The following is a 23,158-nucleotide window of genomic DNA, read 5'->3' as shown; positions in this document are numbered from 1 at the left end:
TATGGTTTTAGTTCGAAGTGTTCTGTGCTAAAAGTAGTCTGTTTTGAGTACCGAAAAACTTATTTCAAAAGAATTTACTCTCTCTTCATAGAGTAACATTGTACATTCAGTGATTTACAAACAGTAAAGAGCAACGTTTTCTTATCACATTGTGTTTGTGGATCTGTATCAGAAACATAATACATCTCCTCCCATTAGAATTGCACATGCGCGGTGCACGTTGTTTCTACAATGACGTTGCCTACTCCATGGTAGCTTATTTTGTTTGGCACTCCTAGCTTTATTTCACATAACCGGCGATTAAAAGTGCGCTCCGGTAAACGATGGCCGAAGAGGCCTCGGAATCCGCCCGGCCGCCTCAACATGACGGTAAGGGTCGTTCAGCGTTGCGGTGTTTTTTTTTTTTTTTGGGGGGGGGGGGGGTCTCGGCCAACTCATTGTAGGCCCGTGGCCTGCGCGTCCACGGGCTCGGCGCGAGAGCAAGTACAAGGTGATGCGCTGGCCGCGAGCTCTTCAGCTCGAGGACAGATCCGTCGCGTTCAAACCCGTTTGAAAAGGGACAGTTTTACGACTTTTGTATCCTAGCGAATATGTTTATTTTCCCGGACAAATATTATTAGGTTATCTTGTTAAATACGAACACTCGTGTCTGTAATTAGCAACATGACATGATGCAGCACCCAGTTACACCATCAGTGATCAGTTCTGTATCGAAACAGTAGCTAGCAAGCTAATGCAGCTTTGCAGCAGAGACGTTAGCTGTCATCGTTGCCGTTGAACTTTGACAGGATTAGTTTCATGACAGATGGGTTTTGCAGTATTGTTTTCTGGGCAAAGTGTCATCGCAGTGGGTCAGTGTGATTACTGATAAAGGGCTTAGTTTGACTAAGCCAGCAGGACGGGTCAGTTCACTTCACAAATGTTCTGTAAAGCTGTTTTCTACCTTACACCCGTTGACCACTGGTAAGTCTGCAAAACTGTAGTATATAATACGGTAGGTAAAGGCTGAATTGCAAGTTAATTCCTGGAGAACCGTCAGTATTCCGCAAACCGTACTATATATTGACTGAATTCTGTTTTCCATTGATAACAATAACACACGGGTCAGTTTGCTAGCTAACCTACCTGTCTGTTTGGACTGCCATAGAGGTCGGTGACCCTTTCTAACATTAGGTGATTTTAATCAAATTTAGTCCCAGCTTCTGGGATCTACGGGCATGTGTCGTGTGTCTGATCCTATCGCTGTCATGCGCTGCCAATATAGCGTGCATATGTTCAAAACTTTGCCTTTAGCGCTGGATCAATATGAACTGTTGCAAGCATTAATGGGACCACATTGATAGGTTAATAGTTAAAACGCAGTAATCTATTTAGTAATGGACGAAATTAATGTCATGCACTCTTTGATATTATATCTGCGCAGAGGCAGTGTATGGTTCTTTTGTTCCATCCTGATCAAAGAATCTTTCATAGTAGTGCAACACATACATACCCATGTATGCTGCTGCTCTTATACTTGCTTTTTATATTATGAATGCTTTTATATCCTCTATGTACATTGCTTTCCGCTGTTAGCGCGGTTTAGCAAGTTAAAGATACCCCTGATGTAATCCATTATTTTTGGCCCTCATTCATATTTTCTGCATGTATGCTACATGGTCACTGCTCTGCCACACTTTTCGTATGATACTATATAGAGAAGCACAGGTATTTTTTTGGTGTACTCTTTCAGTGCTTTGTCGAGAAGGCTTGTAATAGTTTACAGTTTCTTAGAGACTTGATTTTTAATGGCTGCCTTTCCGAGAGCAGCCTTCTTTGTTTAAGTGAAAGCAATAGGGGTTTCTGTTTTTTCCACTCATTAATCAGGTTAATTAATGTTGTATTGAAAACAGCAAGGGCTACAAGAAAAATATGGCTGGTCACTATAAATAGAAGCTATATAATAGATTTGTGGTATTCTGTATATTACATACTATGTGCTATGTTCTCAAGTAGCTCAAAAGAAGTAACATTTAAAAAACATCTGGTCATGATTATTTTTGTCAGTTTCACACTATAGTAAACTCAGAACAAACAGTGGTATTGAATTCTATAAATTTCTGTCCAGCCTTTAACATGTTTTTATTGTCATGTTTTGGAAGTCTTGCACTACACATCCAATCATGCTAGAATGATGCTGAGAGGACACCCACTTCAACAACAACAAAAAAATCAACATTTTGCTTCCTTCCACCAAAAGAAATATTAAACAGGTGTAGAGTGAAGGGCTTGTGTAGGATTGAGCTTGATGATCGAGTCCTTTCTTGAAGTAACAGTGCTCCCAAAAATAAATAACATCTTAAAAACAAATGTAAAGGTAAAAAGAAAGGTCATGGACTGTGATAACTCATTCATTCAGTGTTACAATTAGTGCTTTCTGGGCAGTGATTCCTTTAAACTAGAGATCAGACCTCACTCCTCAGGACCTCACTCCTAAATCCATTCCTGGATTTTATAATCACTGGTAGTTTATTAATGGCATAAATCATATCAAATCACAGCCCCTCAGTATTCAGGTACTACAGATTTATTCCTCCCTCCCTCCCTCCCTAGGTGCAAGAACAAAATGACAGATCATTTTAATTAAACAGTTTACTGTTCGATCAACTACCAGTGTGTACAAAATCCAAAAGCAGAACTGGGGTTCGAGGCCCAGAGTTGAAGGCCCCTGCTTTTAACAATGGTGTGCTGCTCTAGCAGGGCTTCTCCAGCAGCGAGTGGAGGCTCTGGCGCAGGAACGCGCTGACTTCCTGAAGCTCAAGCAGCAGCTGGAGACGGAGTTCAACCAGAAACGGGCAAAGTTCAAGGAGCTCTACCTGTCCAAAGAAGGTGACTGTGTGAACCTGTCTGTTACGGAGCTTTGTCAGTGCTGTCACTGCTATTGTGCCATGGGGTTTGTGGGGGAGTTATGTGTACATGAGAAGTGATGTTTTGGTTAACTCTAATTGACTGGTTGGGAGAAGTCACATTTTGGGTATTTAACATTTTGACTAGCTTTGCTGAAACACTGCTGTCATATTTACTACTAAGAAACAGATTGACGTGCTCCAAGGAAACCATTCTTCCATACATCATGAAAGGAAAACACATTTGCTTCTTCTAACAGCTTCTGAGATATTTGAGTTAAACATTAAACTCGCACACAAACAGAATCAATATCACGCTATCTGTAATGGTCAGACACTGATAGCCCTGAGCCCCGCCCACTCCCACCTTTGCCTTCCCTCCAGAGGAGCTGAAGCGCCAGGCCGTATCTCTGGAAAGTGTCCAGGTAGAGCTGAGGCATGTACAGGACCAGCTGGCCGAGGCCAGGGCCGAGAATGAGAACATCAAGGCCGTGGCGACTGTTTCGGAGAGCACTAAACAGGAGGCCATCGACCAGGTCAGGCAGCAGTGGCAGGAGGAAGTGGCCTCCTTACAGGCCATTATGAAAGGTAGGCCAGCACTGAAATTCCCAGCTGTTACATTGTTTCCCTACTGTTGGTTCTTGGTGTTGTGCTTGGACTGTTTTCAGCCCTTTGTTTCCCACAGTTATGTCTGAGGTGTTTTCAGAGTAGTGATTGGAACCGATTTGGATGCCTTATGTGCCAAAGTGACCTTCGTGTGAATGGTCTGTAGGTACTTCAAAGCTACCAAAGCCTGTTTTTCAGGTGCAGATTTGAGCTCTGACTGGAAATTGGTAAAAATCCAGAGCTAGTGGCTAAAGTTAGCTCACCACTTACCTGAGCTGCATATTAAAGCTTGAAGCCTTGTGATAACCTCAGTTACATCAATGCGCATTCCTCATTTATCTCCTAAATCTAGGTGTCACAGTCTGTGTCCAGTTGTTGTAACACTTTGTTATGGGTGTGTTCAGACACGGTGCGGGAATACGAGGTGCAGTTCCACCAGCGGATGGAGCAGGAACATGTCCAGTGGGCTCAGTACCGGGAGGGTGCAGAGAGAGAGCTGGCCGAACTGCGGCGGCGCCTGTCCGAGGGCCAGGTGGAGGAGAACCTGGAGAACGAGATGAAGAAGGTCATTTTCCCAGGGCTTTTACCATAGCAGTTGCCTTCAGACAGCTGTGCAGTGCTGCAGGGCACTACTGGATCTGATCTGTTGGGCATGTTGTCAGTTCTCAGCAAACCCCAGACTGCCCTATGATTGTTCCATTTTTATAACTTTTGAGCTAGATTTCCTGTTTCTAGTATAAAGCTTAGTCTTTTTTCCTCCCATTAAAAGCACTGAATTTTAGGAACTCTCAAATCATAGTCAGCTCTTCTCTGAGCACTAAGACCTTAGGTGAGGAGCTACCGGGTGCAAACCTCTTCCCAATGCTCTTTCCTGTCCTCCTCAGGCCCAGGAGGACGCAGAGAAGCTGCGCTCCGTGGTGATGCCGATGGAGCATGAGATTGCCGCCCTGAAGGCCAAGCTGACTAACTCAGAAGGCCGCGTCAAGGAGCTGGAGGCCGCAAAGGTTAGTGCATATGCGTATACTTTTTGTCTATCTTTGAAACTGCCTGCCCGTCACATTTGGCTTGAACTCTGGTTCCTGAAAACTTGTAACTACATCACTAATGTTTTTTGTGGTTCTTTTTGGGGCGTTCGTTCAAGTTAACACTTATGCAAAACAATCCATTTTTGTGTCTAACGTGCAGCTGGGCTGAAAGTATTTTTTTATTTTTGTACTGGGTTTTTTTTTTTCCTGTAAATGTGTAATGATTGGAGTGTTTGTACATCATAGGTGAAAGAGCTCAACCATGTTCTCGAGGCCGAGAAGTCATGCCGAACTGATCTGGAGATGTACGTGGCTGTTCTCAATACCCAGAAGTCTGTTCTCCAGGAAGATGCAGAGAAACTCAGAAAAGAACTCCATGAAGGTTCGGAATTAGACTATTAAACAATATAACACAGAACAACTTTATTAGTCCCCAAAGGGCAATTTCTGGTCTAAAAAGCACAAACATATTGAAGTATAAAAGAACCACTGTAATCCCAAAATGGGGTAAAATTGATAATTACATGGATAAACATAAATTAACATGTATATGCTTAATTAAAATTATTACATTTGATATCATTTTAATTATATTATTATATATTAACACTTATTGGTAAGTGTTACCATTGCATCTTCTTTTAAACTGCCTGGGGGGGGGGGGGGGGGGTCATTGTGTGTTTGCTTATTGTATATGTTGAATCAGGTCATGTGAGTGTCATGTCCCTGGTCCCTTAAAGGTCCCATAAGGGGTTACAGTGTGAGTCTGCCAGTTTATTGCCACATCTCTGTCTCATGTCAGTGTAATTGAGGGAACAGGTACAGGTATTTTATAACTTGGCCATTTTTTCCATAACTGGCTGTTGAACAATCGAGTCAGTCACACAGGTCAAGCCCAGCAGCTGCGCAACCTTCTGACACGTGATCAGAGTCGTTAGCATTTTTTCTGATGGCACTGCACACTTGCACCACTGTTGAAACATGAACTGCGATGGAACTAAATACTGACTTCACAGTGCAAGACACTAAAACGTCCCATTCTAGGTCTGCAAGTTCCCTAATACATAGTCCAAACATTTCAGCATGTAGAATGTCTGCACCTTCCTGTACTTTAAGTCAGGCAGCCAGCTGGATACCAAGCGCTGCACGACCATGCTGCATACTAGTCGGTCCTCAGGTCAAATCTCCCCATGTGTGGGCAGTTACTCCCATGGGTAGTCTGACCCGCACCTCTCTATGCAGTGTGCCATATGCTGGAGCTGGAGAGGCAGCAGCACACCCAGCTGAAGCACACGTGGCAGCGCGCCAACGACCAATTCCTGGAGTCGCAGCGGCTGCTCATGCGGGACATGCAGCGTTTGGAGAGCGTGCTGTCCTCTGAGCAGCTGCGCCAGGTCGAGGAGATGAAACGGAGGGACCAGGTAGCCCATCCCTCACCTGGGGCTGGGGCTGGGGCTGGGACCTTAAAAGTGTAGCCTGCTTGGGGTTTATTTACAAGTTGCTCTGGATAAGTGTCTGCTAAATGGCATACATGTAACGGCTTAGTACAAATTGGAAAATTAGTGGTTGGGTTGGAGTACTCCTTGTAGCATTGATTGATCAATTCATTTTGATTCATTACCAAGCCTGATTTTGAGCGGAAGTCCCCTAAGGAGGAATGTGTGAAATAGAATATTATGTCTGTGAAATAGAAATTGAAAGGGCCTGCAGTATAGATATGCTAATAATGACCTAATAATGTGTTTGTGCCTGTGACGGAGCAAGCTGCCCCGGAGCTTTGCTATGGACAGGTAGATGTTTAAAAAGCGCAAACTGCAGAACATATTCTGTTCAATCAATGTCCAATTTTTCCATCCTAAGAACTCCAAAGATTGCGCTTACGTTTAGAGCTGGGAGATAAACAGAATAGTAGGTGTTGTTGAAAGCAAAGGTGAAGTGCATGATGAATGTATATATGTTGAAGTTTAATGTGATTCTCCAGGAGGAGGACGAGAAGGAGCGTTTGAGTCAGGCCAAGGAGGTCAGCGAGGGCGATGGGGTGGAGCAGGCGGAGGACTCTTTGCTCGGCCTCTCAATAGAGGAGGTACCAAGCCACGTTACATCACTCTAACCGCCTCGCTGCCGTTTATTATCCTCACCTCTTCTAAAGCCTGCGTCCTTTTTGTTTCCCAAACCCCCTCAGTCACACCAAGACTACAGCATCCACAGCTCCATGCACTCCCTGGATGAGGAGGCCTCGTGCGGGCCGGACTCGGCTGAGCCATGCAGGGACAGCCTCCGGCGGGCGCAGTCCACAGATAGCTTGGGCCCGGCCGCGATGGGCAGCCTGCAGCCCCAGGGCCTTGGCGGCCATAACCAGAAGGCTAAGTCAGCCAGCAACCTGGACGAGTCTGACTTTGGCCCGCTGGTCGGGGCTGACGAGGTGGCCACGCTGCAGCCGGCACCGGGCCACTTCCTGCTCACCAAGGACCAGGAGAAGGCCATCAAGGCCATGACCCCAGAGCAAGAGGAGACGGCCTCCCTGCTCTCCAGCATTTCGCAGTGTCCGGACTCAACGTACCTACCCCCTGCTGGCTACCGGCTCGTAAGCGAGACGGAGTGGAACCTGTTACAGCAGGAGGTGGGAAGAGGGGCTCGTTCACATCTCAAAAACTTTCCTTCATGTCTGCAGCATTGTCATAGAACTACAATAATATTTAGTTAATATATAAGATTAAGTTATTTAAAACTTTTATTTAAATTATGCTTAGGTCAGGTCATATAAGTGAGTCTTTTTCTTCCAGAAAGTAAGCAGACATGAAGGGGTGGTTTTTATTGCCAGCTTCATTTGCACATAACCAATCAGACTGACTTGCTTCAAACTTGCAATGACATTTTGCAGACTCTACTTGAGATGTACTAATAACACCCACATCAATTGTTCAGGCAATATTCGTCATCAATTTTAGACAGGGATGAGGTGGAATTGAACAAAGCATATTTGAGCATTCTTTGATTTTCAAGTGACAGGCTTTCTGTCTGTGTGTTTGTGTGTGTGTGTGTGTGTGTGTGTGTCTGTGTGTCACGGTTTTGGTGATTAGCTGAAGAATGCAGGAAGGAAGTTAGGCCGCCGGTGCGACATGTGCTCCAACTATGAGAAGCAATTGCAGGTCATCCAGGGTCAGGAGGCAGAGACGCGTGACCAGGTGAGTGCGTGTTGCTGCGTTTCCTGCCTCAGCCTGCAGATCCAGCAGCGCGACTGAAAGCTTTTACCTACTTGCTACGGACCGTCTGCATGCGCACTTAAAGGGAAAACCGCAGGCAGCGGAGGTGCCGGCAGGCATAAATCTGGTCTGCCCCCAGCTGTCCATCCTGGACATGCCTCGAGGATGTTGTCCTTGTCCCCCACAGGTAAAGAAACTGCAGGCCATGCTACGACAGGCCAATGACCAGCTGGAGAGGACCATGGCTGAGAAGCAGGAGCTGGAGGACTCCGTGAAGCAGGCCAATGAGGAAACGGCCACCAAGGTAGAACCAACAGCAGACAGGAGGGAGCATTTCATGGGCTGCAGAGAGAGGGAGGCGTGCATAATTAGGGCACAGCATTCCACCACGTAGCCCATCTGCTGCATCGACCAGATCACTTGATGCATGTGCACACAAGTGCAGCAGAAGTGGCACTGCCTTAGTCAGACTGATTTGTCTCGCTTGCGTCTCACAGGTCTCGGCCCTGATGCAGAAGGCACAGAACGCGGAGTCCATGCTGAGCTCCCTGCAGCAAGCCTTCAGCCAGGCCAAGAGGAATACCCAGGAACAGATGGTATGGTTGGATTATTCCTCAATGCAGCCACAAAAAATGGTGTTTCACTTCTCAGCTTTGGTTTAAGTGTTTATGTTGACATGATGTAGTATATAGTGGTTTAAAGCTCATTTGTGAGCTGAGATGCATTTTGAATTGCGGTATAATATAACTCATCTGACCTGCAGTGAGTCAACACCGTGGATGCTTGTTTGCTTTCAGATTTGGACACAGCAGTATGTGTTACTGAATTGCTCAACTTGCATCTGGTTATAATCTGTTGTGTAACCATAAAAAGTAACTTGGGCTGTGTCAAGAATCCAGGGTGAATGCAGCTACTTACATAATTATTTTAGTGGCTCACGGATCAACGACTTGAGTAGTACTGCTCTCCATAGGTGTACAAATCATCCACACTTTTAAAGGAAAACCTTACAGAAATCTGGAATTTTATTTCCAAAGAGACTTGAAGACCGTAGTTTATATGCTACAAACTTGCATAAATCCTTGCAGAAGCTCTCCCAGCTAGTGAGCTAGGCTGCAGAGGAAAATTGTAGATAACATCACTGGGTATGACATTTTCAGTCTGTACAAAGTTAACCGAGGAGCCGCAGCAGCACAGCAGCGATGTGCGTCTTTCCCGCATTGAGGACTCCTCGGGACAAAGGTTGAACGTCTCAGCAGAATGACGTCCCCCCCTTAAATGTTACTTTCATTTCAAACCCTTTTTCCAGGCAGTGTTGCTGCAGTCCAGGGAACAGGTGGCGGAGGAGCTGAGCAGACTTCAGAGAGACAATGACAGCCTGCAGGGCAGACACAGGCTGCACCTCAGCCTACAGCAGCAGGAGGACTTCCACATGCCCACCGACATCCAGGTACTGCAGGACACCTGCCAGGGATGGCTCTCAAAGGAACAGCTTGACTGCCAAGCTGGTGGCTGAATGGCTTTGTTTCTTCTTTTCTTGTTTGACAGAGCAAAAACAGAGCAAGTTACTACTTAATATTTTTAGAACAAATGCATACTCACATCTGGAAAATGTTCTTGTTATCTATATGTCCGAGTACATTATATATCATTTAATGTAATCATATTCACACACACACACACACACACACACACACACACACACACACACACACACACACACACACACACACACACACACACACACACACACACACACACACACACATATATATATATATATAAATATATAAATTGTGTGTATGTATGTATGCATGTTGGAGTACATCTCTTGGGTGTCTATGTTTAAAAGTACTATGTTCCCCTTAGAGGGCAATTTGTTTTTTTCTGCCAGTTTACCTCGCCATGCTGTTTCTTGACTTCTCACTTCTCTAGGAACTAGAGTCATTGGTGCTCCAGTATCGGGAGGATATAGTTTCGGTGCGCACAGCTGCAGAGCACCTGGAGGAGAAGCTCAAAGCAGAGATCTTGTTCCTCAAGGAGCAAATCCAGGCAGAGCAATGCCTCAAAGAGAACTTGGAGGACACACTCCAGCTGGAGATCGAAGGCTGCAAAGAGGAGATAGGTGTGTCCTCTCTGCCTTTTTGGGCTAGAGACCTCCAACTCAAAATAACTCCTAACTGGTTCAGAGCAGTTGGAAACTAGAACAGAAAAACCTAGACTGACTAGGACACCTCCAGAAACAGGCAAAAGACCTCAAAGCTGACAAAAAAAGGCTCTAATGCAACTGACGAGGAATGCAAGACACTTCAAAATCCAGCCAGCGCTCTCAGAGCAAGAGGCAGTGTTTGCATTGGCACTGAGGTTGAGATTCCATAGACTTTCAAAATTCCTCAAGGTTTATATTCTGCTGCCGGCAAATGTGTTTTACTGAGATGGCTGTAAACTAAAGTCTTTCTTAATGATAAAATGAGGACTTGCTTCCTCTGTTGCTGTGATTCAAATCTTTTTTTCCCCCCCTTTCCCTCTCCCTCTGTTGGTGACTTGTGTTCAGATATCCTGGAAGGTATGATTCACTAGACTGTAGTACATGTCTGTCTGTAGGCTGTCTGTCTCCACTGGCCGTACTAATGCCATTTTAACCCTTATCTGTAATCAGTGTAACAGCATAATATTAACGGCACATGAGCACGCCGTACTTGGTAGCCACTTGTATGTGTTGATTGTTGTGTCCATTTAGAGCTCATTAGATAATCTATGAGTAGATGTTTGGCTGTGTTTCGTTTTCCTAGCGTTTTCTGTTTTTGTTTGTTGGTTTGGTTTCCTTTGCATAGCATGTTCTCTGTGTGCAACAGCCTAGCTGATTGAATCACTTGTTTAACATCTCTGAAAACCTCAGCCATACTTGTCATCATTGCACCTGTAGCAGTAGATAAGGCTGTGATACAAGTTCCATTTCACTGTTAAATTGCATACCGCCACTATCGGCGTGTACCTTATTCTTGGGACACATTAATGTCAAGCCAGCACTAATATTTAATATAATTTAGTGTTCGAAGATGAGGAAGGAGCTGTACCTTCAGTCTTCAGTATTAATGGCACCCAAAGGCAGTTCCAAATTTATAAGCCCAACAGGGTGTTTGCTGTTTGGGTGCGTAGGATGTCTGATTATGTGTTCTGACTCCCCTTCCAGCATCTTTTTCCAGCCTGAAGATGGAGCTAGAACGAGTGAAGAGTGAAAAAGAACAGGTAAGGAATTCTCTCTCTCTAACTGCTCAATGGCATGAAACAGCCAAATGACTTGATTGTAACTGTCCTGAATGATGACTTGGTTGTAGCTCTTTCCTGTTTGAATTTGGCTGATCCTCTGCTGTTCTGAACAGCTGGAGAGCAGCCTGTCTGAGAAGAGCCAGGCAGTAGAAAGCCTACAGGGCCTGAAGACCAGCCTGGAGGAACAGCTCAAAGAAGCCCTGTCCAGCAAGGTACGACCATAACAAGAATGTGGATTGGCTCATAAAATGTCATCGTGCTAGACAAAGTGACTGTTTTCAGAAGTGAATGCTAAATTACTCCTTTAACGAAAAAACTGGATGAAGGAGTGAGACCAGTTGGTGTTGTATCATTTCACAACTGATATCAATTCACAATCTGCGCCAGGTGTAGTTGTAGTTTTTTTTGAATGAATATACCATTTGTAATCAGTAAGGGTATAGTGAACACTAAAGAGCTTATTTGCACAAATCAGCTTTCTTACCTATAAGACTTCTGTCCAATGGTAAGAAACTATGGATATTAACTGGCCATGTGCACTTGCTGTCACAGAGCACTCTGGAGAATCAGGTATTCGATGAGAAGGATAAAGCACAGCGGCTTCAGACGGAGTTGGACGTCAGTGAGCAGGTCCAGAGAGACTTTGTCAAGCTGTCGCAGACTCTGCAGGTAAGCATGCACCTTGCACACTAGCAGGTGAACATCTTTCTCTAGGTTAACCCAACATGAAACATGCTAGTTTTAAGGCCTGGGATCAAGACTTGGATGTTTCAGTGAAGAAAGTGCTTAAAATAACTTTTTTCCTCTCAGGTGCAGTTGGAGCGGATCCGGCAGGCAGACTCTTTAGAGCGGATCCGCGCCATCCTCAACGACACCAACCTGACGGACATCAGCCAGCTTCCGGAGACATGATGCTCGCGCTCTCCCTGCCTCCCTCCCTCCCTCACAATCATCCCCTCTCTCACTTGTGCACAAACATGGTTGTACCTGCCTTCCCCAACTCATCACGTCTCTTCCAACTCTGCTGGACACACAAGGGGGTTGCTGGGTGGCCAGAGGTTTTTAAACACTCAATCTTTGCCCCCAAAAAGCAGAGATGAAACTAACAAGACACCATGACCTCAGACCGCAAGTCCCGGAGAACACCATCACTGTCATGTCTGTGGCATGACTTTAAAAGGGGAACCTAAGAGGTTTGGGTGCAAGCCAGGTCAGCAAGCAAATGTCCACTGTGGAGCTCCGATAGCCTTTTAAAAGACCTCCCTTCAGTTTCATTGGTTTCCCAGTCCGATCATTTAAACTTTGGATTTATTGGGTCCGTGGACTGTTCATGTTACTTGGAGAGCCACATGTTCTCTTGCGCTTTATATTCCCTCTTTCTCTCTTTTCTTCTTCCACCTTGCCCATTATTCATCATTTCCCCACCCTTATGGTTCATTAATTCCACTCCATCTGCTGAGCCTCAAGGCAGGCAACAGACGCATATGAAGGAGACCGATCTACTTTATCATATTTGTACATACCATGTATACAGAATATATATGTATATTGCATCAAGTTAAGTTAATTCGAGTGTGTGTGTGCGTGTGTGCGTGCGTGCGTGCGTGTATACCCCCCTACGTTCTCCTAACCAGGTTCCTTTGTTTGCTTTGGGTCCGTCATTCATTTCAGTGTTGTCGCAACCCCCAGTGGGTAGTTGTTAAACCCACACCCATTCCTTTGCCGAGCTAAAGTTCACATGAATGGAGGACCTCCACACAATCTCACCTCAAGCTGTGGTGATCCTTTTGTATTATTTCAGCTGACCGACTTCTCTCTACTGCTAGCAAATGCATGTTATGTCAAAATGTCTTCTTTTTTGCCAGTATTTGTTTGTTTGTTTGTTTTTTAGTTGGTGTGGTGGTCTGATGATATTTACAGTTTAACACTCTATTTTTCCTTTTGCTGTGGAGCTATGTAAAAATCATGTTAAAACATTTGACATAGTCGAAGCCATCGCTCTGCAGCCCACGTCAGCTTTAAGCTTGCTGCATGCGGAACAAGACTACGCTAGCTAGCTGCCTTCATGTCCACTGTCCAGAACACTGCAAGGCCCTTTGAGTTAAATGCTGCGTGTTCACCATAATAAAGATTAAGAAAAGAGGTCATCCATATGCAGCCAGGATGAGTTAAAATTGCACACAAGACCTTCGGAACCAAAGTGACATTTTTGCCTGAATTATTAAGGGCAACATATGTGAGTAGCAAATAAATAAATGGTGAGCGGGAGGGTGCAGAGTTGAAAGGATTTTATGAAAATTGACATGGCAACACATGTTTGTCTTGTGTTCAAAGTATCATCTGGTTGCTTCTCCAACTCTTAATACAGAGGTTGTACGGGGTCATTTTATTGACATCTCAGTTATCTTAGAATAGGACTCATACAAATGTACTTTTGTTTTTGTTACAGTTCACAGTAGATGAAATGGCATGTGGTTTTTTTTTTTTGTTTTGTTTTGTTTAGTTTTTTTTTTACCCTGCTAAACATGGCCAGACTGCATAGTAATAATTGTTCCTATCTGGAAAGTTTGTGGGAAACTTTTTTTTTTATATAGTGCTACTGATACTTACTGGAAATGCATTTGCACTCAAAACACACTTGTATGTGTCCCAGACGTGCATGTGACAACCATCCAAAGTTGGACATAAAAGTTTATCTGGCAACACATATAACCAGACATTGTCTGGAATTTGAATAGTTCTCAGAAATTATGACTTGTTGAAAGCCAGTCACATTTGAATTCATCTGTCCCATGCATATGAACTTGATTTAGACAAAAACACTGAAGAGTTTGTCAACTGGTAGCTGATACAACACAGAGATGTGAAGTGGGTATGTGTGGGCTGCATGTGAACTTTAACCCTGAGGAGGATGGAGTCAGTCATGAATGTTTGTTTAAATTTAAAGTTGCTGCTTGTGTCTTAGAGATGGATTATGGCTGGTAAGGTGCAACCTCATTGTCTGCTGAATATCAACAGGTTTGTCTTGTTGGATGCTACTTGCCACAGCTGTGGTTTTATTACTAAGTCGCTGTTTGTGGCACCCTGGCATTCATAACATTCAAACATGTAGACTACATTTTAAAAATACTTTTAAAACCAAACTGCTAGGTGTTGATTGAACTCTAAGCTACATAACATTGGAACAGGATAGTTAAAAAGTAATTCCCCCCCAAGGCAGTATAATTTGTATCCCATCTCCAGTGGCTTTATGGAGAATCTTAGTTATATATGGCACTAACAGTTGTTAAGTTTGCATGCTGTGTTCCAACTTTAGAAGCCCGTGGAAATTTATATACTGTATTGTGTACATATCTCTGTATATATATCTAATAAACCAAATTGTACTTAAAGCAGAACTGTTTGCAATGGTCATGGACAGGCATCTGCATGGACTATGATGCTCACACATGACGATTTGTAGCAAGAGTAAAGAGCAGGCTGAAGAGAGCCTAGAGAGTTAGAGGTAAGCAGTAGAGAGAAGGACAGTGAAAGTTAGCAGGAGTTAAAAGGAGTACGTGTGTGCATGAGGGGGATGGTGATGGAAAGGTTAAGTTGCAACAAGTCGAGGTAATGAAAGTGGACAAGGTGAAATCATTGGGGTCCAGTGTATAAACTAACGGAGAATGTGATAGATGAGAGTGCAGGCAGGGTGGGGTGGATGCTGTAGAGTTGCAGGAGTGATTTGTGATAGAAGGGCACCTGACAGTGAAAGGGAAAGACAGTAGTGAGGCCAGCTATGATGTAGGGCTTGGAGTCAATAGCACTGACCAAAAAAGAGGAGAGAGGTAGAAGGTGCTGTGATTCTCAATGGGAGTGAAAGTTGGAGAAGATTAGGAACCAGTTTATTGGAGAGAACGCACAGGTAGGGTGTTTTTGGAGTCAAAATTAGGGGGGCGAGAGTGAGTTGGTTTGGGCAGGTAGAGAGGTGGGATGAGAGTTCGGGAGAAGGGTGTTGATGTAGCCGTCATGGAAAAGGAAGAGAGGAAGAACAGAGGTTTATGGATGCAGTGAGGAGGACATGAAAGCGGATTAGGGTGACAGGAGGATGTCCAGAACAGGTCAAGACGGAGACAAATGGTCCGCTGTGGCGACCTCTTACTAGAACAGCTGAAAAATGTAGTACTTAAAGCAGAACTGGTGTCTTGAGTCACATGATTAAATTGTGGCTTAACAAGACTCAATAAAGGCAAAGAAAAGCCAGCATCTGAATATAAATAAAAGGTACGTTAAACTTGCACATGTGGAGGCTGAAAACCACAAGCCCAGTGTTAGTGCAAAGTCAACACTACAGTCAGCAGTCTTACCGTCAGATATGTCAGTATGCTGAACCATGTGGCTGCTTCCTGCCTCAATCACCCCCCATCCTCTCAGCCTGGTTAGGAAGGTTTACCTTTGGACTCCAGGTGGCATCTCATTGACTTACTCAGAAATGACTCCCTACTCCCACTATAGCAGTATTCTTTACAGCTCTAAGGTAAAATGGCTTTTATGTCCTTGGTAGTCTTCTAAAAACCCTAAAATATAACTACTGACTGTGCTGATACCTTCAAGAGTTAATGTGCTACAACAGCAGACCACAATCTTTGACAAATGATCAAATGCCCTCAAATATACAAAACATTTTATTCTCCAAAGAGATGCTTGCACACACAGCATATAAAAGCTTGCTTATACTACTTTATACAAAATGTCAACTTGTCTCTCAGGCTCAACCACAACCATATCCTTGACTGTTCAAAATAGGACATTGTATTGTAGGACGTGTATTATTTGTCGATAGCATACCCTAGCCATTCTAAAAGAATATTTGGCAATATGGGGTCACATGGCCTTCATCGCTTGTGTTTGTAATGGTTAATGAGATTGGGCAAGCGTAGTCAGCGGCTTGCTCTTCAGAAACTAAAATGGTTCTTGATGTCCTTGATCTGCTTCATCATATCAGCGATGTGTTCACCCCTGTTAGAAAACACAACACGTTACCTGCTAGAAGGAAACACTGACCTGAACTATGACACTACAATACCCATCAGCAGAGTTTTGTGCTCAGAAGGCCACCTTCTACACAACTGCCAGTATTAGCCTTTGGAATATAACTGGTCAGGAGCTGACAGAAGCATGCCAAGAGTATAGGAACAGCCCCAGGTTTGTGCAGGACCACTCACTGTTCCTTCAAGACGCTCTGAATGCATTTCTTCTGGTGGGCGTTCAGTGTGATGGTGCCACGACCCAGAGAAGAGCCTTTATCCATCTGCCTCTTCTGGTAGTCTTTCTTCATGTTCACCTGTTAATGTAGTTCACCAACATAAAAAGGTCAGCTGATTACTGGGGACCATTGCAAGGGCTATTGGGTCCACATTCATATGCTGATTTGCAATGAAAGAACATGTCTTAAACCATCTGATAATGAAAAAAAAAGTCATATCTGCCCAGCAGTTCCAAACAAGAAATTGTTCAGAGCAATGCACTGAATCAAGATGCACTATTCTATGCAGAAATATATAGGCTATAAAATAAGCACATGACAATCTATTCACTTTTAACTGCATACACTGCTAAATATGGCTTGGACGTTACAGGATTTATCACAAGAAGTTTGAGCTGACAGAACCTGCTATTTCTTGATTGTCTGGAAATAGCAATATATAAATGTCTGTTCAGAGCTGCTGGTTAGTACCAAGGGAGAGAAACGCAACGTGTTGGTCCTCTGGCGCCCAACACAACTGACCTGAGTGATGCTATTGCCTAGGTGACGAAGCTGGTCATTGATGGTCTGCAGCTCTTTCCTCATGTCCTTCTCGCTATCTGACAGCACAGGAAGCTGACTGCGCAGGCTACTCAGCACCTGTTTCATCCTATGCGAGCAGGCATGCGTGCACACAGCATTGATACAATCTAATTAGTGCTCGTTCAACACAAACATTTGAACCATGAGCTTTCTAACAAATTAAGACCTGCCGAAACCCACTAGAGGGTAAAAGAGGAATTAGGTATTTTTGGCACTTTCAGTTTAAGAGGCAACTTTATTCAAAGTGACAAGAGGAACCTGTTCATGATGACCTCCTGACGATACTTTGCGTCTTCGTACTTGTCAGCCAGTCTCTCTGCTGCCTCCCTCAGGCTCTTCCTGTTCAGAACAAACACAAGCTGAGGGAAACCAACATGCCACCACGCCGCCACTGTCGAATGTAAGTAAACCAGGGATATTTCTGCATTTAATTTGTTTACTGTACGCCAGCTGACCACCTGTATGTCAAGTGACAAACACAAATACTCTTTCAGCACTTTAATAATGTCTCATTTGTTTTACTCATGGCCGATGGGAATTATAGGACCGGGTATAACAGACTAAGATTTACTGGAAATAAAAAAGGAAGTGAAAAAGCACAACCAGCTGTCATAAGATCTGTGAAATGCCACAGATTTGCCTACTGGGGCATTTTAGCTAGGCAGTGCGGTAGCTACCTCTCCTCCCTGCACAACGTGAGGTCCTCCAGCTGCTTGGTCTTCTGGCCAGTGAGCAGTTTGACCCTGGAACATAAAGGCAGAGGAGTATGGTGGGGTTAGCACATGACCTACAGGGCGGTGCTAGAACATCCTGGCTAATGGTCAGACAAAGGCAGTCTGGTGTATGCGTGCAACATGCAGGGAGGAAAAAAGTTTTCACATGCACTTTTGTTGAAGAATCCTTTGCAATTTGTCTAGGCAGCTGAAAAAGTTTTAAATTCATCATTAAAATCATGCGTATTGCATCTTTAAAACAGAGGGACAGCATAACCGTGTGTGTCGAGATGGTGCCCACGGAGCACAACCCAGCCATGCCAGGAACCTTCCCTTGCATGCAGTGTGCACCAGGTGAACGTAGTTTGCTAGTGCTGAATGCTTAGGGGTTTCAGAGCACACCTTTTCTGGATTTCCTCGCGGGCCAGGTCCAGTTTGAGGATGTACTCCTCGCGGAAGACCTGCGTAGCTCTGCTCAGCAGCTGCAGACACTCAGGAGTGGGAGAGGAGGAGTCCTTATCCCCCGCCCTGAAACAAACAAACACACACACGCAACAGCATTCAAACCTGATCTAGAGATTAGCATCAACTCTAATGTTTTCATGCATTTTAGCTGTCTAATCTCTAATCTGTTGCTACATGTTTACAGAGAAACTGAATGCACTTTTATTTCAGAAACCTGGAAGGAGCATAGTAATTGGAGTAAAAATTACATAATTGGGACAAATTAACTACCATTTTTAGGTACAAACTGCATATAGGACCAGTGGAGTGTCTGACGTGAGCCAGCATAAAATTGTATGGATTGTATGTAACCTGTCGGCCCTTTGTTGTCTTACCTAAGCACAAGTGGATTGGTGGAGCTTCGTGCCAATATGTTACGAATATGCTGCTCAAACGAGTCATCAGCCAAGCCGCGCAGGGGGGAGCTGACCAAGGCCTCTGCCGTGCTCACGCGCGAACACAACAGGGGAGGGGAGGGGGGCCGGATGGAACTCCTACAAAGTGAACGAGGATTTGAAAACACCAATAAATGCGAATGGTTTGACACCAAGGTCTCAGATATCCAGTCAGTCTCCAGGTAATGCTTGTGTACAGTACCGGTCAAAAGTTTGGACACACCTGACTGAACGTGTTTTTAATAGTAATATGTATTTTGATCTAATCGATTATGCTTTAGTTTGATTAAAGACAAATAAAACTTGGGAAAGTAGTCAGCCAATATATGAATTCATTTTCAAAATGCACACAATTTTAGATGCACCCTCAGCAAATAATTCCTTTCAGAACTTTAGTTCCTCACAATACATGCTCTCTGAATATGTAAGAATGTCCTCATGACTGACAGAAAGGCATCATAGGTTTCATTTCTTTGGGTTTTTATGTAGAAAATAGTAAAAATAAACAGAGTAGGTGTGTCCAAACGTTTGACTGGTACTGTGTGTAGTGCTTTTACTAGTCTGAAAGTGTCACCAAACAATGAAATTCAGTGGCTGCGGTGTAGTTTAGCATTCCGTACAGCAGAGGGAGCAGGAGGCACTCATAGGTGCTGGTAATGCAGACCATAGTGGCACCCAGAGACAGGTCAGACACTACCCAGAAGCCTCGCACCGGAGCGGGAACACTGCACGTACACACACACACACACACACACACACACACACACACACACACAGAGTTAATGACAATAAAACAAGAAATAATCTCAGATACTTCCTCAACAAAACCAAAGTGCTCAGAGCAATGGCACGTCTGTGTTCGTGATGCAAGTGTAGGTTGAGAAAAGGCAATATATCCTTTAACCATAAAATACATGAAGAATAATATAATACATAATAATGTTTTATTATATTACTGCATTTCTAGATTGTATAATGTGTGTACCTGCTGGTGAGTGGTCTGGTACAGAGAATATGTTCCACTATGCATCGCTGCTCAGCTGCCAGCTCCTGAAGACTGTCCTTATCCTCTTCATCTGAGCATGGACCCGCCCACACCCACCCACCCACACACCCACACACACACACACAAAGTTCACTCTCTCCTGCTGACATAGAAACCTTGAAACTACAACTAAAGTCTTGCGCATAGCCACCTAAAAGCACCCGTGCTGGTCTCTGATCACTGAGCAGGTGGCACTGACCTGACAGAAGGAACTTGTGCAGCTTGTTGAACCAGGTGAGGCCCACACTGTGCACACCCGCTTCGTGGATGCAGTGGTACCTGTGCTGACACAGAGGGTCTGAAATGCACGGTGGCCAACGGGGAGAAGAAACAAAAGCACAGCGGGTACATGAGTACTGGTCAGGGAGCTGAGAACGCTACATCAGTGTCGACAATGACATAGGGAGGAGTGCAGAATCGGCTGGCCCACCTTGGTGCAATCTGATTGGGCAGGTGAAGTCGGACTCCGCCAGGTCCTCCTCCTCTCCAGCAGGCAGTTTGAGGGCGAGCTCCAGCTCCACACACTCGAAGACGTAGAGCGACGGCACAGCATCCGAGCCCCGGGACCACCGCTGTACAGCCTATACACACACACACACACAGACAGAGAAAGAAAAAGACAAGAAAGAGAGGCAGAGAGATAACATTACAAAAACAATTACTCTTCTAAACACTCTCTGTGGAAACATAGGAACAGAGTACTTTAACCTAAACATATATTTATATAACTTAATGATGTGACAATCTTACATACATATAGCGTAATTGCAGGAAACAGCCTATCTATGCCAGCTGTGAGCTGAACAGACTTTAAGATAGGGAGACGGCACCAGAGCAGGAGGTTCACCCTGGTCGCTACTCACTCCTCCATCTTCCTCCTCCTCAGACTCCAGCACCACACAGTGGTAGAGCATGCCTGTCTCTGTGGCGATCACCAGGATGTTGGGCACAGAGGGCAGGCAGAGGATAGCACAGGCATCGTAGCCGTAGTTGTCCTCGGCCGGGGGGTACATAGGAAGGGGTCCCAGGAGCTTCCCTGGGCTACTGCACCACACAGCAGAGCAAACAATACCGGCTCAACACCTGGCGCAATAGCTGAAAGCCTTCATGGGAAACAGATGTCTATGCCTTATGACTTATTACAAAATTTCTTACGTGCGCGTGAGGGAGGTGTAGCTCAGGAACGTCTCTCCGTTCTCGTAAAGGATGTACAAGGGGTACAGCAGCAAGTCGTCCACGCGTGGCCCAGAGAGGGCATGGGGGGCGCTCGCCAGTGGCCCGAAGTCGAATGCCACGGCGATCTCACCCAGGGAGGCCGCGTACGAACGCCTGAGGGGTGAGGGGAGAGGAACACCTGGATTAGTCGCCAAAGCTGTCTATGGCATTCAGTACAGGAATCGGTGCATATGCTTAGTGCTGTGAGTACAGTCCGTTACGGCAGATACAGCTAGCCATCCTTTGTTTATAGTTGATTGCTTAGGGTTAGTAAAGTGGCTTTGTTTGCATGGCTAGTAATTACACTGTGTAACTGCTCTGGTATCCAACAGGCATCTGAAATTCCTGGATTCACACATGTGTATTGTTTTGATAAGATAGGAAACAAATTATAGCCACATGGTTGGTTTGCTTGTCTGAATAGGTAGAGCCTACCAATTGATAAAACAGTGAAACGTTGTAGGACAAACGTTAACATTCCTCACCCTCTTGTGTGGATGTGACTGTCCTCCTCTGACTGAGACACTGGGAGCACTCTAGCAGGTGTTTGGGGCTCCTTAAGACTGTAGAATCTAAGGGCAAAAAATAAAACAAAATTTACTGTGCGACAGCAACATGCTACACAATTATGTTATCACACCCAACACTTTATTAGAAAAACACTGGAGATGTTCAGTTTAAATACGTAGAATTTGTGTTAACCATCTTCTAGCCCTTCATGCACCTTTTAGTTCCTTACCACCAGACCACTGTGGGCTAGATATCTGAGTGCTAGGACACCAACCCAGCAGTGGCACTGAAGCATATTAGAACTGCAACACCACCGCCGTGCTTAACAATTTTACAATAACCACTGAAACGTCACTACTGCGTCAGTGTCACTGCTGCCACCCAGGTAACATCCTGTCAGCACTGGTAGTGTGGCTCAGTGGGGAATGATGCAGAGAGGGGCTGCCTGTTTGGGCATGGCAACAGATGATAAACATTCCTGATAAAGTGCCTATTACTTTTAATAAAATGAATGGCGACACTCTTCACTCAATCCCACATGCTGAGCTTTGGTTTACCTGATGGTGTTGTCTGACGTGAGCAGCACCAGGTGGGGCTCCTCCATCTCACTGGGGTACCAAGCAGCCTGACGGAGGGTGATGGAGGTCGAGCTTGTGAAGAAGCGCTCTGCCATGGGAATGGTCCTGATGAGGGAGGCGAAGACTGCTCTGTTAGAAGCAGGGTATGCTTGCCTTGGGGGTCAACACAACTAAACTACTCAATGATACAGTCTACAGGCCCACACCTCAACAAGACAAGCCAAGACATTTTTAGCTTGGACCTTACTCTTGTGCTACTAGTAAAACTAATGCCGTATAGGAAGCATTGTTTGCCTGATGTTAACTTTATACCAAAATCTGAAAGTATAACTAAGAATCAAAGTATGTTATCAGGCTGCGTCAACTACCATGAGGACAGCATAACTCACTTGCAGTTTATCTTGAGGCTACCACCTTCGAACTCGGACTTCTTTCCCCAGCGCTGCGGCAGCTCCAGCACGGTGGCGCCACGATGGCCGATAAGAGCTACGTGATGCTGCGTGGGGCTGAGCAGAACCCGACACACTTCAAACAGGGGCGGCTTGATGCATAGCAAAGTCTGGCGAGCGAATAAACCAGGGCATACATTCACACAAAAAAACCTCTACAAATCAGATAAAGTTAGCTAGATTTTATAATCAAGCTTGGGTAGCAAGCTGTCTAGCCATCTTCGTTTTCTTTTAAGTCAGTGAAGTATAGGGTTTTCGCTTCATACAAACTAGTTAACTGCCGGATCAAAAATTACAAGCAGTATGTTGACTAATAAACTGGATAACCAAACACAAGCGACGGTTCTGCGCGATGTGATAACCTGATATTTTGCAGTATCCAGGGCATCCTCGGAGTTTAGCTGCCGTAGGTTGGTCGTATAAAACACGCACTCCGCATTGTCCCATATGAACAAATCCACATTCAGACAGAACGTCAGGTTCTTTGCTATTCTTCTGCTGGCACCCAGAGGCTCTAAACTAAGACTCTCCTTCAATTTACGGAACATTTCGTGGCCAGGGAGCTCATCTCTCCAACGGTCCCCAGCCAACGCCGCCATTTTTTTGTTGCTGTCGCTGAGCGATGACGTCATGGAATTCAACCAATTAACGTCGCGCTTTTCATTTTACCGCCAACACTGTAAATCATGGGAACTGCAGTTTTTAATTCAAATGTCTTCCGATCTGGTAGTTGGTGTTAACAAATCAGGTTTTATTTCAATTCACCCCATATATTTCATCATATTAAATCTGATTATAACATTTTAAAATCCATTCTTATAACATTCCAGTTTCACCAGCCACGCAATTTATAAGTACTGTCATATTTATAAGTGGAAATGTAACAAGTGGTGAACGACTTTTCCCTGCTGTACTACAATTCAACGGCGAGAA

At 44.7% G+C, this 23,158-nt stretch overlaps 2 protein-coding genes and 1 long non-coding RNA gene across 8 annotated transcripts; 2 read left to right on the top strand and 1 right to left on the bottom strand.

Moving 5' to 3' along the window:
• Positions 1-213: 213 nt before the first annotated feature.
• Positions 214-14,387, top strand: rabep1 (rabaptin, RAB GTPase binding effector protein 1). 5 transcript variants are annotated; one of them, XM_027015876.3, is made up of 19 exons: positions 216-369; positions 2,740-2,868; positions 3,270-3,473; positions 3,896-4,056; positions 4,376-4,495; positions 4,763-4,898; positions 5,759-5,937; positions 6,498-6,599; positions 6,699-7,136; positions 7,597-7,701; positions 7,907-8,023; positions 8,217-8,315; positions 9,029-9,169; positions 9,655-9,844; positions 10,274-10,285; positions 10,913-10,968; positions 11,103-11,201; positions 11,542-11,658; positions 11,800-14,387. In XM_027015876.3, exons 1-19 carry the CDS (start codon positions 324-326, stop codon positions 11,899-11,901), a joined length of 2,553 nt encoding a protein of 850 aa, XP_026871677.2. In that variant the 5' UTR covers positions 216-323; the 3' UTR covers positions 11,902-14,387. The 5 variants fall into 5 exon arrangements, with proteins under 5 accessions (XP_081574924.1, XP_026871677.2, XP_026871676.2 ...); XM_027015875.3 differs by having other exon boundaries at positions 2,737-2,868; XM_027015878.3 differs by lacking the exon at positions 10,274-10,285.
• Positions 14,388-15,640: 1,253 nt separating this feature from the next.
• Positions 15,641-22,872, bottom strand: nup88 (nucleoporin 88). The gene is made up of 17 exons (XM_035526764.2): positions 22,588-22,872; positions 22,166-22,335; positions 21,756-21,881; positions 21,174-21,260; positions 20,629-20,802; positions 20,337-20,517; positions 19,904-20,054; positions 19,673-19,771; positions 19,414-19,504; positions 19,049-19,153; positions 18,369-18,527; positions 17,932-18,057; positions 17,494-17,559; positions 17,075-17,155; positions 16,757-16,883; positions 16,194-16,312; positions 15,641-15,987 (listed from the first exon to the last, which is right to left on the bottom strand). Exons 1-17 carry the CDS (start codon positions 22,855-22,857, stop codon positions 15,924-15,926), a joined length of 2,196 nt encoding a protein of 731 aa, XP_035382657.2. The 5' UTR covers positions 22,858-22,872; the 3' UTR covers positions 15,641-15,923.
• Positions 17,180-18,463, top strand: LOC113581003 (uncharacterized). 2 transcript variants are annotated; one of them, XR_014124788.1, is made up of 3 exons: positions 17,180-17,216; positions 17,793-17,883; positions 18,374-18,463. It is a non-coding gene; the product is annotated as an uncharacterized LOC113581003 (long non-coding RNA). The 2 variants fall into 2 exon arrangements; XR_014124787.1 differs by lacking the exon at positions 17,180-17,216 and adding an exon at positions 18,205-18,273 and having other exon boundaries at positions 17,569-17,883; positions 18,374-18,428.
• Positions 22,873-23,158: the final 286 nt, after the last annotated feature.

This window comes from Electrophorus electricus, chromosome 8 (assembly GCF_041902795.1).
Source record: "Electrophorus electricus isolate QZ-2024a chromosome 8, ASM4190279v1, whole genome shotgun sequence".
In the NCBI taxonomy this organism is placed as follows: Eukaryota; Metazoa; Chordata; class Actinopteri; order Gymnotiformes; family Gymnotidae; genus Electrophorus; species Electrophorus electricus.
Note: the sequence above shows the minus strand (reverse complement) of the source record. Positions and strands in the feature narration are given on the sequence as shown.